General features: G+C 39.2%; 2 protein-coding genes across 4 annotated transcripts in view; one reads left to right on the top strand and one right to left on the bottom strand.

Moving 5' to 3' along the window:
• Positions 1–412: 412 nt before the first annotated feature.
• ENY2 (ENY2 transcription and export complex 2 subunit) lies at positions 413–10,135 on the bottom strand. 2 transcript variants are annotated; one of them, XM_059995069.1, is made up of 5 exons: positions 9,979–10,135; positions 8,480–8,556; positions 4,637–4,707; positions 3,251–3,325; positions 413–676 (listed from the first exon to the last, which is right to left on the bottom strand). In XM_059995069.1, the coding sequence occupies exons 1-5, from the start codon at positions 9,982–9,984 to the stop codon at positions 600–602; spliced, it is 306 nt and encodes a 101-aa protein (XP_059851052.1). In that variant the 5' UTR covers positions 9,985–10,135; the 3' UTR covers positions 413–599. The 2 variants fall into 2 exon arrangements, with proteins under 2 accessions (XP_059851052.1, XP_059851053.1); XM_059995070.1 differs by having other exon boundaries at positions 10,051–10,122.
• Positions 10,136–10,361: 226 nt separating this feature from the next.
• Positions 10,362–14,692, top strand: part of NUDCD1 (NudC domain containing 1) — a 97,301-nt gene continuing 92,970 nt past the window's right edge. For both annotated transcript variants that reach the window (XM_059995068.1, XM_059995067.1), the window contains exon 1: positions 10,362–10,560. In XM_059995068.1, the coding sequence (XP_059851051.1) occupies positions 10,443–10,560 (118 nt within the window). In that variant the 5' untranslated portion in view covers positions 10,362–10,442. The remainder of the gene's footprint in view (positions 10,561–14,692) is intronic.

The raw sequence follows: 14,692 nt of genomic DNA, 5'->3' as shown, positions 1-14,692 counted from the left end.
CAAAGTTCAGATGAGTAGAGTATGTGAGAGGAGCTTGGTATGGAGCCAGTTTGCAAATGTTCTCTCTTCCAATAAGATGGTAAATTCTTTGAGGAATAAGGAAGGCACATAAAGATGAGTAAGACCCGGTCCTAACCCTCAGCGTTTATAACAAATAAGAAATAAGATATCTGTAGTACAAGGTGGGACATATATTATAAAATATTATAGGAATTCAAAAGAGGCATACACTACAACCAAACAATCAGAAGAGGCTGCTTACCTCTCCTCAACTGTTATTACAGAGATTTGCTTACTTAACATTTACATACTTAACACTTAAACTATATTCACTGCTTGACTTTTTCTCTTAACAAATCTGATGAACTATTAATAAAGTCCCATTTATTCCAAAATCCAAGGAAACTTCAAACTCATTCATGAGATATTTATTAAAATAACACATTTAGGGAAAAAAATCAATACAATTGTATACATCATTACTGAAAACTGTATACCATCATACAAAAAAGGATTTTATTTTGGGAAATCAATTCCTAATTTATGGCAAGTTTTACTTTCAGAAATAAAACCACAAAACAACACAATCTAATTCAATCTTAAAGGCTGGCATGCTGAGCAAGGAATGTTCTTATTCTTTGTAGGAGCTCCTTCTTTACACTGTCAGGTACCAGGGCTGAAATATAAAAATAAAAACATAAGAGTAAAGAAGATCCCAATTAATATACGTCAATTTGAGATTTGGTATTTTATTCAGGACTACCAACAAAATAATTTCAAAAGTAACCCTTATGCTTCAATAAAAAAATAAAGACATTTGAGAAAATAAAGTATATTTGCAATTCATTATTTGAATGAATTATCCAATACCTAAAAATATATTGCACATGTGAAAATTCTGTAAACTAGGAATAGAAAAGGCCTTTTTTAAACAGAGGCTGTAAAAGATTAATGAATTTGATTCAAATGCAACAACTTAATAAGCTTGGTCAAAATTACCATAAACCAAAACAAAAACTGAGAAAACACTGCTAATCTCTCTACTACACAATTTCTTCAATTTGATATGAAAAAGAGCAGCAGGCTTACAGAAAAATGAGCAAAGGAGATGAAGAAAAGGAGAGGCATATAGTTCTTGAATGTAAAAGGAGTTTAACCTCACAACAAATGAAAATTAAAACCACATTCAGATAGCATGTTTTACCAATGAGACTGGCTAAAATCCAAAGGTCAGTAATGTATATATTGGCAAGACTGAGGGAAAACTGGCCCTCTCATATTAGCTGGTGGGAGAATAAACTGACAAAACATTTTGGGAAAGGTAATTTGGCAATACTGTATTGAAATAAATGCATATACTTGAATGAGCAAAGATGCAAAAGCTTCAACAGTAGCTGTATTTGTTATAGGCTTATTTTAAAAATTTTGAACCATGTAACTGTATTATCTACTCAGAATATTAAACAAAAAATGGGAAAACGGGAGTTCTCTGGTGGCCTAGTGGCTAGGATCCCAGGCTTTCACTGTTGTGTGGCCCGAGTTCAATCCCTGGTTGGGAAACGGAGATCCTGCAAGCCGTGTTGTGGCATGGGAAAAAAAAAAAAAAAAGGAAAAAAAGCCCTGCTCTTTGAAATTTAAATTAATATTAAATGTCAATAAATAAATCTACACTATTTTCCCCCTTTTTGGCTACTAAAAATAAGGACAATAGGGAATTAACTATACAGATACTCCTCTTTATAAATTTACTGTAAGCCTGCCTAGAAATAAAGACTACATAATTAATTCAAGTCCACTGCAAATGTGATCATTATGTATGTTAAATATACTTTTAATCAAAATTATGGTGATGGAGAACAGATCAACTGCCTTGGGGTTAGAGATGTGGTGTGACTATGAAGGAACAGCTTGAAGGGAGTTTTTTAGAGTGCATCTATACATGTGTATAAAGTTCATAGAACTGACACTAAAAAAGGTTCATTTTTACTGTATGTTAATTTAAAAAATAAAAACAAATACCTCTCTTGACAATAAAAAGAACACTATGAAAATAAAAGAAAAGATTTATTTTTACTTCTCTTTTCTTTTTTGCTCATTCTCTAGCAAGGGAGCTACAACGGATTGAAATGTCCAACACACAAGTATTGAAGGAGAAGCAAAGGATGATTTCTACCCTGTTAACAGATTAAGTTCTTAAATGTTAACAGATTAAGCATAAATTACAGAAGAAAAGTAGAAAAAGAAATTACAGAAATTTATTTTAAAACATAAATCCATGGGGATAACAATAAATACTGCTTTTCCCCCCTCCTTTTCCTGAGACATGATTGACCAAAAAAGTCATGTTGTTTAGCTGTAAACAGCCCTAAAAAGATGGCTGGAAAGGACCACGAGATGTTGTCGCTCTTTCCACATGGTAGCAGTTCAGGGGACTAGTATTCCTTAGTAATAATTTTAAAATCATTTACTTTTCACACTTAAAATTCTTTTTACTATTTCTGTGTGAGGAAATAACTAACGGGTCATCTAATTTACCTGCTTCCACTTACAATACAACTCTCCCTCCCCCGACTGACTTCCTCAAATGAAATGATGAAAATAATCTCGTTACACTTAATTATATGATGTAATTCCTGACTTAATACTTATTACATATAAATATTTTGTTAATAGTTTGTTAATATACTACTTCCTCTCTTTCCTTTGGCTTCTCTAAACAAGGTATTAAAGGGAGAAATTAAGAAGGTAGTTGAAGTATGAGTCTTAAATATGAATTACCCTGACCATGAAGTTATGGAGCTACCAAATTCGTAATTAGACATTCAAGAAGACATTTTTGTTTATTTTTAGTAAGGAAAGAGAGCAATGACTCAGGGGCTGGTGTAAAGCTCTGAATTATTAAATATCAGGCTAAAGTTTACAAATCCTAGCTTCAGGTAATATTTGCCTCTACAAAATCCTGTATTATAAAAATGATCTGTTCTAACAACCACATCAACTTACATTTGTGTACTGTTTTAACAGTGCAAAAACGTTTTACACCTCTTACTTGTTTGTTACTCAAGACCATGCACAAAAGTTGGTGAGGCAACTATAACTCTTCCCAAAGAGGAGATGCAAGTACCCACATAATTTTGGAAAGGGTGCTTTTCCTTGTAAAAAGAAAGAAAAGCTGCACCAGCAAAAGAGAGAAAAAAAAATCATGTCTTAGCCCACAATTCCTTTCACACAATTTGTATTCATTCCTTACCTCTGCCTTTTGGTGTGATTTCAGCCACCAAGTCATCAACAGTAACGTGTTCTAGTCCTTTTTCTTTAATTACCTCTTATGCAAAAGCAAAAAACAAATCATATCATTTAAAATCATTATCTGTAAGAAAGATTTTCATAGAGGAAGGGTTAAGATCATGTTTTTAGAGTACAGACTGGTCTTTAAAAAAAAAAAAAGAGGACACTTCTTTTTTTCTTTTCTAATGAAGGTTTATTTCAACCTTAAACACAGTATGTATTCACCAGATCAAAAACATAAAATAATTATAACACTTAGAATGAATCTGAACTGTAAATTCAAATCTAATATTTGTAAAAAACTGGAAACTTACAACTGCACAGATCTTATTTCACGATAATCATATCAGCTCTTGAATGTATGGAGGGGAAAAAACTGTAATTTAAGTCTAACTTGTAATTTCACAGCCCCAAATTAAAATATAGAACAACTCCTTCGCTCCTTTCTCTTCTCTAGGCTGGGCCAAAAGAAGGAGAAAGGAGTTTACACTTATTGGACCCCTATTATGTGCTGGGTGCTTTGCATCATTTAATATTCACGATAAGCTGACAGGCTGGGCATTTTTCCCACTTCAGAGGTGAGGCAAGTGAGGCTTAAAGATTAAATAACTCATTCAAACACGACTTGAAATCCAGCTCTAGTCTTACCAGTGAAGGTCTGTATGACCTCAAAGTCTATGCTTTTATTAATTTGGCACATTGCCTTCTTCCGGTTAATGATATAGTTTCTATTATCATTTGTAGAAACCAATATGAGAATTCATTATAAATATCCAGAATTCCAGCATACCAAAAGCTGAGCCAGAAAGGAAGGAGGCTCATCTTAGTGACACTTGTAATTATATCTAATGGCATAATCATCCATACCTAATTGCAATTTAACAAGCTCCCATTTTATAATTTTAAAAATACACGTAATTTTCTAAGAGCTTTTATAGATGATTTTTTTCAAAAATAACACTGTTAAAGATAGGAGATATAATTCCTGTAAGTCTGCCAACCGTAAAGTGCTCAATGTGTTAAGAAAAACAGACTAGGAATAATTAATGTTTCACTTTGAGTAGGCACAGCAAAAAAGGTGGGATTCCATATTCCATGCCAGAGGAAATCTTGCCTCACTTGTTTTAAGAGAAACACAAAGAAAATTTCTAAAAATTAAGGAATAGGTCTACATATTATCACTGAGAGGAGGTAATCTATTACCATCAAGCTTCAATTTTCTATTTGTTTAAAATTATGCTTGAGCACTCAATATATCTTAAAATACTGACTATAATTTTTCTAATGAATTCCAAACCAACACAGTTGAGAGCTATGGAATTAGCTTATCTTCTAAATGAAAGATTACCTTTACAGTGTGCCTTCAACTGATCCTTCCAGCCACATTCAATTAATTTAGCTCTCAGCAACTCTTTGAGGCTGTTGAAAAAGAAGTGTTTCCAAATTAAACTACGATAGTGTTCAAGTGTACAATATCTTAGATAGGAATGCTTGAAGCAAAGCTTCAACTGTTCAATTAAAAATCCCACCTTCCAGTTATAAAACTTTAACCATGGCCTAATCTTGGTTCTACCACTAAAAAGTTCTTTGGTCTTATGCAAGTCATTTAAATGCTGGGCCTCATTTTTGTCATCAGTAAAATTCAATGAAGTGGATGGGGTACAATTCTTCTTAAGAAACCCTACTCTCTGGCCTTCTTACACACTTTCTACTTCCCTCCACCAACAGGAATATTGTGGGTTTTGTACAACTTCAGAAGGGTATTAGTTGAGTTTGAAGCAGCTGTACTTTTGAAATCTTCAAACTCCAAAATCCATTCTTTAACTACAAATTCTTACCCATTAGCTCTCTTATTGCCCCGTTATATATCTAATCTCAGACTTGCCCTTCCCTTTTTCTCATTATCCTTCTAAATTACACATTAACTATGGTACTTCATTAATTCTAAGACTGTGCTTTCCCACATTTTAACAAGTCAGTAATTGGCATGCCTATCATAATTTAATTGGCAGTATTTTCTTTATTCTTAAAGGTTAAAAAAATATTGGTGGGTATTACAACTAATGGCATCATGGGTGCAATAAAATATTTTATCCTTCTGCAATACCTAGTCTTATAAAACCTCAATCTTCAACCTAAATCACCTCATTTCTCAGCTTAAACATGTCAAGTTCCAAACCAAACTGCTTCTTTTTCAGTATTCCTAACATCCACTATGTGACATTTCCATCTAGATGTTTAAGTCATTTAATCGTAACAGGGACAAAACCCAACTCTTGCTTTTCTTCCATCTCAAGCTGTTCTCCTTGTCAGACTGGCCACTCCATTCTTCCGGATCCTCAGGCTAGAAACCTTGGCAGCATCCTTCACTCAGCAATTATTTTTATTTATTTATTATTATTATTTTTCGCGGTACCCGGGCCTCTCACTGTTGTGGCCTCTCCTGTTGCGGAGCACAGGCTCCGGACACGCAGACTCAGCGGCCATGGCTCACGGGCCCAGCCGCTCCGTGGCATGTGGGATCCTCCTGGACCGGGGCACGAACCTGCGTCCCCTGCATCGGCAGGCGGACTCTCAACCACTGCGCCACCAGGGAAGCCCCACTCAGCAATTTTGATAACACTAACGTCCAACCCATAAGCACATCCTATTGGTTCCAGTTTTAAAATATATACCTGAAATCCAAATGTTTCTCACCACCTCTGCCATTACTACCTAGTTGAAGCCACCATCTTCTCTTGACTGGACTGTTGCCAAAGCCTCCTAACTCATCCCCCTGCTACTTCCCTTGTACACGTCCTTCTCCTCTCACTGCTCAAAACCCTCCAGTGGCTTCCCAATTTACTCAGAATACAATTTCAAGTCCTTACTACAACCTAAATGACCCTGCATGGTCTGCCCCCTCCGAAGCAATGCCTCTGACTTTACTGTTTCCTACACCCAGCTGACTCAGTCTTATTAGTTTCCATGGGTTCCTCAAAATGCCAGGCAAGGGAACTCCCTGGCTGTCCAGTGGTTAGGACTTGGCGCTTTCACTGCTGGAGCCTCGGTTCCATCCCTGGTCCAGGAACTAAGGTCCAACAAGGCACACAAGGAAAAAAAAACGCCAGGAAAGCTACTGTGTCAGGACCATGGCTCTTAAGAGTCCCCTCACTCCCTCATATCCTTTTGATCTCAGTGAAGACTACTTTTTTTTTCTTATCCAAAATAACACACCTGATTATTCTCTGCTTTATTTTTCCTCTAGAACTCATCACCATCTGACATATTACATATTATTTTCTGTCTCCTCCCATTAGAATGTAAGCTGTGTAAAAGAACAGGCTTCATTTTGTTCACTACTATATCTCCAGCACCTAACAGGACATGGCATATGGTAGAAACTCAGTAACTTTAAGCTGCATGAATGAAAACAGATAAAAAAACAGTAATACATAATACCCTACACCCGTTATTGGCAATATTATCCTCTCAGTTTCCCAAGGCACTGTTCTAGAGGCTTTCTTCTTCCTCATTCCTCATGTCAAGGGTTGTTGATTTTACTTAAAAAAAAAAAACCTGTAAGTTCTCCTTTCCATTTTTGCTGTTTTCCACTTTTAACCTATTATCTTCTGCAATTTATCTCTAGCCCTTCAAGTCTATCCTCCATACTGCCAAAATAACATTCCTAAAGTGCAAATATGACCTAGTCAGTCCCTTTCTTAGAATTTTTTAATGACTCCCACCACCCAAGGATAAAATCAACAACAGATGTTTTTGCAAACTACCACCTATTTTCCTGCCATTTCTTTGACAGTAAAAACACTCCACAACTCTCGGTGTAAGAAATCCGGGTAGGGCTCTAGCAATGGAAATGTGACCTAGGCAACGCTGATTATGAATGGTCTATTACCTTAAGTAGGATGGTAATCTAGCTAGGTCCTTTGCTGAAACTACTAGGCGAACGGTAGTCTCAGGTGGAGAGATGTAAATTTTGAACCGCTAATTTCTGCCACCTTGTGGGTAGTGCCTTCTTGAGAATAAAGCCAACAGAGAGGAAAGCAGAGATGAGAGACGGAAAGACAGACATGTTCTTGGCAACAATTTTTGAGTGCCTGAAGCACCTTCAAGCCCTAGACTTTTAGTCACACGATCTTATATGGAAATTGGCTGAGCCAGTTACTGAGTTCAGTTTCTTATCATTGTGAATGGAAAGATTTCTGATTATACAAAAGCCACATTTCTCCTGTCCACTGTCTTTCACATTTTAACTGCACAGTTCCCCAGAATATTATCATATTGTAACAAATCTCTTTGACTTTGCATATTCGGTTCCATTTGCCTAGACTGTCCTTTCTCCTTTACCGGGTTGGGGAACTGCGAATCCTTCTTATCCAGCTGAAGTACCACTTCTACTATTCTGTGAGAGCTTTACTGATTACCTTAATCCCCAGGTAGAACTGAGAGATCCCTCTTGTTCCTTATATATATTTCTCTCATACAATTTATCACTCTGCTCCTGGAAGCCTTTTTTGATTCCTTAGACTCTCCTCTGTACTTCCAAACCTGTTCATTCTTCAAATATTTACCTGGCCAATTATGTGCTAGGCACGATGCTCAGTATACAGTAGTATTTCTGCTGTCAAGGAACTCAGATTCTATTGATACAAACTAGCAAAGGAGGTGATTATAATACAAAGTGATTAAATACTATGATGGAACAAGGTATTTGGGAGTTAACAGATTTCTAGAAGAGATGATACTTAAATTAAGACCTGATAATGAGCTAGAATTAGTTAAAGATGGAGGGAAGGAAGAAGAATGTTTCAGAGAGTAGGAATAGCACACATTGCTCTGAGGTTAAGAGAGCTTGGTAACTGAAACTGGTCCATCATGTTGTCTCCCTGTTAAAAAGTGGGTAACATTTTATCTTCAATTGTAGTTATCTGGGTATGTATTTTTCTTCTCCATTAGATTAGACATTTTTTGAGAGAGAGTCACTTCCTGTTCATCTTTGTACGTGATCCACTTCCCTCCAAGTCTTGCAATATTGAACAGACCTAAGCATTTTTAACAGATGTTAGGAATTGCTTTTGATAATCTCAATTTTCTGTAATTATTTCCACTGACATCAGTTTTGTTACTTTTTAGATTCTTATAACTGTAATTTAAAGATGTTAAGTGTAATTAATTAACACAATCGATTACTTACCGTTCTCTTTCTCCAGTTTCTATCAACTTTTGGTTAATTGCTGCTCTCATCTGCGCATCTTTGTTCATCTTGCTAACCTGAACATCAACATGTATTTTCAGATATAGAACACTTACAAAGCATTTTCTTCTAAATCCTCTCAAGCACCTCAACACATTTAACATTCTGTCTATCAACTGAAGGGGTGATAAATTTCAACAATATGTTAACAAGGTCCTTACTCCTAATATTATTTACTGCATCCCAAGAAGTCATGATCATGACTTTACAATTTTCTTCCCCCATGTACCCTTTATTAATAAGTCTCTAGATAATGACAATTACTGTAACATTTATTAAACACTTATGTACCTGGAACTGAGCTAACGCACTGAGTTTTTAATCTCATTTAATTCCCAGATCTTATTCTTTTATGCAAGTACTATTAACATAGTTTGTATTTTACAGATGAGGAAACTGAGGCACCGAGATAGAAAAGTGGTGAAGGCAGGACTTGAACTCAGGTTCTGTGACCCCAGAAGCCGCAAAATACTTTAACCACACATAATAACTGACTGCTAATCATTTCTGCATCTTAATTAACTGTATTCAAAATTTGGGGGAAGCTATATAACCTAAATATCAATAGAAGAGTAAGCACAGTTTGTGAAAAATGAAATTCCTGGGTAAGGATCTGAAGTGCTTTACTTTACTTTCCATTAGTATGTACCCAGAATTACAACTGCCAAACTAGCTTTAAGTATGTGTGTGTGTATATGCTCTTTATCAAAGCTTGCTGGTTGGGTTAATGAGAAAACAAATACCAAATTAATTCCTAACTTAGAAAATTCTCAGTTTTCAGTAAAAACGGACAACCAAAACGGTGTAAAAAGGACAGGGAGGATAAACTGTAAAACTTGGAATAAGGTAACGTTACTCCACTTATCTGTCACCAACTTGAGACTACTTTTGTTGTCCCCAACCTCGCTCGCCACCTCTATGAAGACTCAAGACTGGCAGTGAGTTTTCAGAGTTGTTTTTTTTTTTTTTTTTTTTTAATGGAACAGGAAAAAGGAGAGGTTGAGAAGTGACTAGGATATGTTTGCTTTTGCAGTTGGAGGCTAACATTTTCAAAATAATACTAAGGTCTAGTCCGTACCATTAGCAGAATACTGAACTTGATCTCGCCTTGGCCCCCAAAATACGGAGAGTGACCTTGGACAAGTCAGTTCTTAAAGGCCTCAGTTTTCTCACTGGTAAAACAAGGGCGCTAGGGGATCCCTCCCAGTTCAGACAGTCTTTGGGAAAACAGAATAGGGCGGAGACAGCGGGAGAGGCGGGAGGGGAGGAGCCAGAAAACAAAGCGAGGACTGGCTTCAGGCCAACTCCGGTAGCACGCCCTGTCGGAGAGCCCTACAGGCCCGCGAGCGCGGGTCGGGGAAGCTAACGAAAGACAGCACATCGAAAGGAGCCTGGGCTGGGCCCGGGTCCCGGCCCTGAGGACCACGGGCATAGCTCACCACCATCACCGCGGGCGAGGGCCGTCCCTTCCCAGCGACGAAATGACCCTTGCGCTGACGACCGTTACCTACCACACTCTTCGGCTGCCCGGACCTAGACCCTCAGTAGCTCGGGCACCTAAGCACACAGAAAGCTAGCACACGCATTTCCGGGGCGGGGTCTCGCCACCCTGCCTATAATGTGAGAATTTAACCAGCGCGGGCCGCCTCCTGGTCGCTCGGCCCTCTGGGTAAGAGAGTCCAGATCCTGCTGTCACACGGGCATTAAGTTCTCTAAAAACTACATATCCCAATATGCAACAGAGCCAACTTCCCCGTGGGCACTACATTACCCAGAAGGGATGTTACGCCGCAGTGTTTTCTGGGATGGGAAGCACGCCGCCTCCCAGCCACGGTAATATGCGTGAAGCGCGGACCTTTCAACCCGAACTTTATTAATTCTCACGCTAGGCCCCCGGAAGGCGATGGAGGTGGCCGCTAATTGCTCCCTGCGGGTGAAGAGACCTCTGTTGGATCCCCGCTTCGAGGGTTATAAGCTTTCCCTCGAGCCACTGCCCTGTTACCAGCTGGAGCTTGACGCAGGTGGGTAGCGGCGGTGCCCCCTAGCACTATGTTCCTTTCTCCTTTTGGCTTCCGAAACTCGACGCTTCCCGCATTTTCTTCTTTTCTGACTCCGGGTAGCCAGGCGACCGTGGCCTTCCTCACGGCCTGCCGGGCAGGGGTGGACCAGAGTGGCTGGTTCTGGAGAATGATGCCCATCCCCGGCCCCCAAGGGAGCCGCCTTCGAGTGGCTCTGCCGTAGCGGGACCCTGGGCCGGCTCTAGGCTCCGCTGCCCGTGCTCCGAGGTCCTGCATGCGGGTGCTTTCTGGGCTCCGCCCGCCTGGCCCCTGCTGCGGAGAGAGCTCAGGGCAGGCCTTCCTCCTGGAGCATTCCCTGTAAACGTGTGCGTTGAGAAGTCACACCTTTTTGGAGGACCTTCTGCTTCTGTTTCCTCTGGCCGAGACCCAGTTCTTAAAAGAGAAACTCCATTGCAGTTAGGAGCGTTTTCAATTACCTACGGGCCGTCAGATTAAGGACTCTATCGTAGATTACATCTCGAGAAATATTTGAGGAAAAGTTGGTTTAGTACCCACACTTCTACTACTTGTTTTGTTTATCTGTAGGTGGCGGGAATATTCATCCTTGTTTTTACAAGGTAAAGAATGGCATTTTTGTTAATGATAAAGAGCTCAAAGATTGCATTTTTAATACACAGCCCTGCTGATTCTGATGCATGTTGTCAGTGGATCACACTTTGAGAAATAATCTAGAGTTAATAAGTTTTATAGAATCAAATACGTGTTTATTCATTTAATATATAAATTATATAAGTTCAGAAATCTCTGTTGAGAGCCTGTTTTATGTTACATGTTGATACAATCAAGATGAATATGACACAGCCAGTAACATAAAAATGCTGTTGTCTAGTTAGGAAGAAAAGTGTAAGCAAATAATTATAAGACAGTAAGGCAGTGATAGGGATATGTACAAAACATATTGATAACGTTTCAGTATCTTTCCCAAACCAGCCTGGGACATCTGGGAAAGCTTCCAAAAGAAGTTGATATCTAAGTTGAGCTTTAAAGAATAGGTAGTTGATCAGGGTAAGAGAAAATGAGCTTGATGTTTCTTTTCATTCCCTTCCTTTCTCTCTCCCACCCCATATAAATGAATGATACCACCATGTTAGTTAGCCTTGCATTAAAAAACCACCCCAAAACTCAGTGGCTCAAAACAGTAAGCAGTTATTATTGCTTACAAGTCTACAGGTCAGCTAGGTGGTTCTAGTCATTACTGTACTTTCTCATATGTTTGGGGTTTCTCTGGCTGTAGGCTGGTTTAAGATGATTTCAGATGGTCTTTATCCTTCAGCATGCTGGCACAGGGTTATTCCAAGAGTCTTGTCTTGAAGAGTTTTTCAAGCTCTGATTGCAGTAAGTGTGCTATTGTCCCGTTGGCCAAAGCAAGTTGTATAATCAAGCTTAGAGTCAATATGGGAAGCTCAAACCAAAGGGCATAATAGGTCCAGGGAAGCATAAAAAATTGGGACTACTAGTGCAGGTTGACATAATTGCTCATGCGAGAGTCACCTTTGGTGTATTTCTTCTCTTTTATCCCCTATTGTTTCTCAGCAAATCTAGTCAGCTCAAAATCTTGACTTCTCCATGCCTCTACCATTGTGCAAATCCTTGTTATCTCTTACCTGAACTATAGTACCTTCCTGACTAGGCTTCCTGCCTTCGATTTTGGGCTCCTTCATTCCATTCTTTGGAAGGCAGTACTTATAGTTTTTATTGATAACTACATTTGTTTGATATCTGTTTCCTCCACTAGACTGTGAGCTCCATGGATACAGTGGTGTTTCTCTTGTGCTTGGCATAGTGGGTACTCAATACATTGAGTGAATGAAGAAGAGAGGTTGTTGAGGTCATTCCATTCATGGGAAGCATGAGCAAAGGGAAAAAATTAGATTGTGTGCAGGGCACTATTGCTGTATTGCGTGAGCAAAAAATCTACTGGGGGGCTTCCCTGGTGGCGCAGTGGTTGAGAGTCCACCTGCCGATGCAGGGGACACGGGTTCGTGCCCTGGTCCAGGAAGATCCCACATGCCGCAGAGCGGCTAGGCCCATAAGCCATGGCCGCTGAGCCAGCATGTCCGGAGCCTGTGCTCCGCAACGAGAGAGGCCACGACAGTGAGAGGCCCACATAACGCAAAAAAAAAAAAAAAAGAAAAATCTACTGGGAAAATGAGAGGACTTAGGTGAGGGCACGTTTTCTGTTTTGGACTTTATCCTGTGAGTCAGTGTTTCCCAGACTTTTCCATGGGCAATTACAATAAAAAATAAAGCTCAGCTGTCATTGATTTACCAACTTTTTAATTTGCTAAGTGCAGGTGTTTCTTAAGAACTGTCACGTACTCACCCACCCTTTCATAAACAAAAGGATATTTTGACACCAAAAAAGCAGGAAGCAGAATCTCACAATAAATAGTCTTCTTAATCGAATACATTAACTTTATGAAAAACTGAGTTGTTCTTTTTCGCCCCTCATTTCACCAGTGTTGGTCTTAGATTCTGTTTGGGATGCACAGGTGGAGGTGATGAGGTGCCATTTAGGGTTTTAAGTGTGGAAGGGAAGTGGCAGGTTTGGGGATTGAATGGTTCACTCCTAGGCTCTGTGGAGATTGAGTTTGGAAGATGAGGGGAATGGAGATGGGGAGACCAGCTTGGAGGCTTTGCAACAGTTCACATGAGGAGCTTTCATTAAGAATTAATTACTTGAGGAGGAGGATGAAGAAGAGGTTAATTCTTTTAAAAACTGCCATTTCTAGAAATATTGTGAGGTGTGATTGAGCTACTCCTCCTGACAGTTTGATTTCTTTTATAACCAACCTAAGGGGTTCATGTTAATTCAGCAGACTGTTGGTGGGCACCTGTGGTGTGTGAAGCTTCCCAATTGGGATGTGAGAATGAAGATGTGGTGTCTGGTCTCAAGTTGCTTGGAGCTTTGAGTTTTATTCTCTTGTCTTAAATGTTATTAAGTTGTTCTGAAACCCCCTATGCTACATAAACAGTAAATGTCACTTTGTCTTTTTCTTTTCCAAAGAACTAAGCAAAAAAACCTTTTGTATAAAATTGTAACTGCCCTTTGAGCCAGCAGTTCCACTTCTGGACATTTATCTTATATTTTTTCCCTAGACTCTTCATTAAGTAAATGTATATATTTTCCTCCTATATTTCACCTAGCTAACTCATACTCTGTTCTTTCATCTTGGTTTACATGTTACTCAGATTCCTTTCTTGACTATCTAGTAAAAATCTATACTATAGAATCTATACAAATTACAATCTGTACTTTTCCACAGTACCTGATTCTTCATAGACTTTATCACACTTTAGCATTTGGTGTTTCTCTGCTATATCCATTTCTCTGCTAAGACTGCTAGTTCTGTATTGAGGGTCCTGTGTCCGTCTTTTTCAGTGTTTCATCTCTGGAGCTGCAGCATGACTGATGAATAATAGAAGATTTTATATCACAACCTAAACAGCTTTATTGAGCTATAACAATAATCTACACATATCTAAGTGTATAGGTTGATAAGTTTTGACATGTGTTCATATACACTCATGAAGTCATCACCACAATCAAGATATTAAACTTAGGGCTTCCCTGGTGGCGCAGTGTTGAGAGTCCGCCTGCCGATGCAGGGGACACGGGTTCATGCCCCGGTCCGGGAAGGAAGATTCCACAGGCCGCGGAGCGGCTGGACCCATGAGCCATGGCTGCTGAGCCTGCGCGTCCGGAGCCTCGGTTCCGCAAAGGGAGAGGCCGTAACAGTGAGAGGCCCACCTACCGCAAAAAAAAAAAAGATATTAAACTTAGCTACCATCCCCAAAAGTTCCCTTGTGCCTTTCTGTAACTGGCCCTCTGTTCCTCCCTCTCCCCTCTCAGTCCCTAAGCCACAACTGCTCTGTCAGTGTAGATTCGTTTGTATTTTCTAAAGTATTATATACATAGAATTACACAGTATGTACTTTTTTGTCTGGCTTCTCTTACTCAGGATAATTACTTTGAATTTATTCTTGTTGCATGAGAGAGAGATTTTGAAATCCCTGGCTATAATTGTGGATTTTTCTCTTCTTCCTTGCAGTTCTGTCAGTTTTTGCTTCATAT

Source organism: Delphinus delphis, chromosome 17 (assembly GCF_949987515.2).
Source record: "Delphinus delphis chromosome 17, mDelDel1.2, whole genome shotgun sequence".
In the NCBI taxonomy this organism is placed as follows: Eukaryota; Metazoa; Chordata; class Mammalia; order Artiodactyla; family Delphinidae; genus Delphinus; species Delphinus delphis.
The sequence above is the reverse complement of the archived record's forward strand: the minus strand, read 5'-3'. Positions and strand labels throughout refer to the sequence as shown.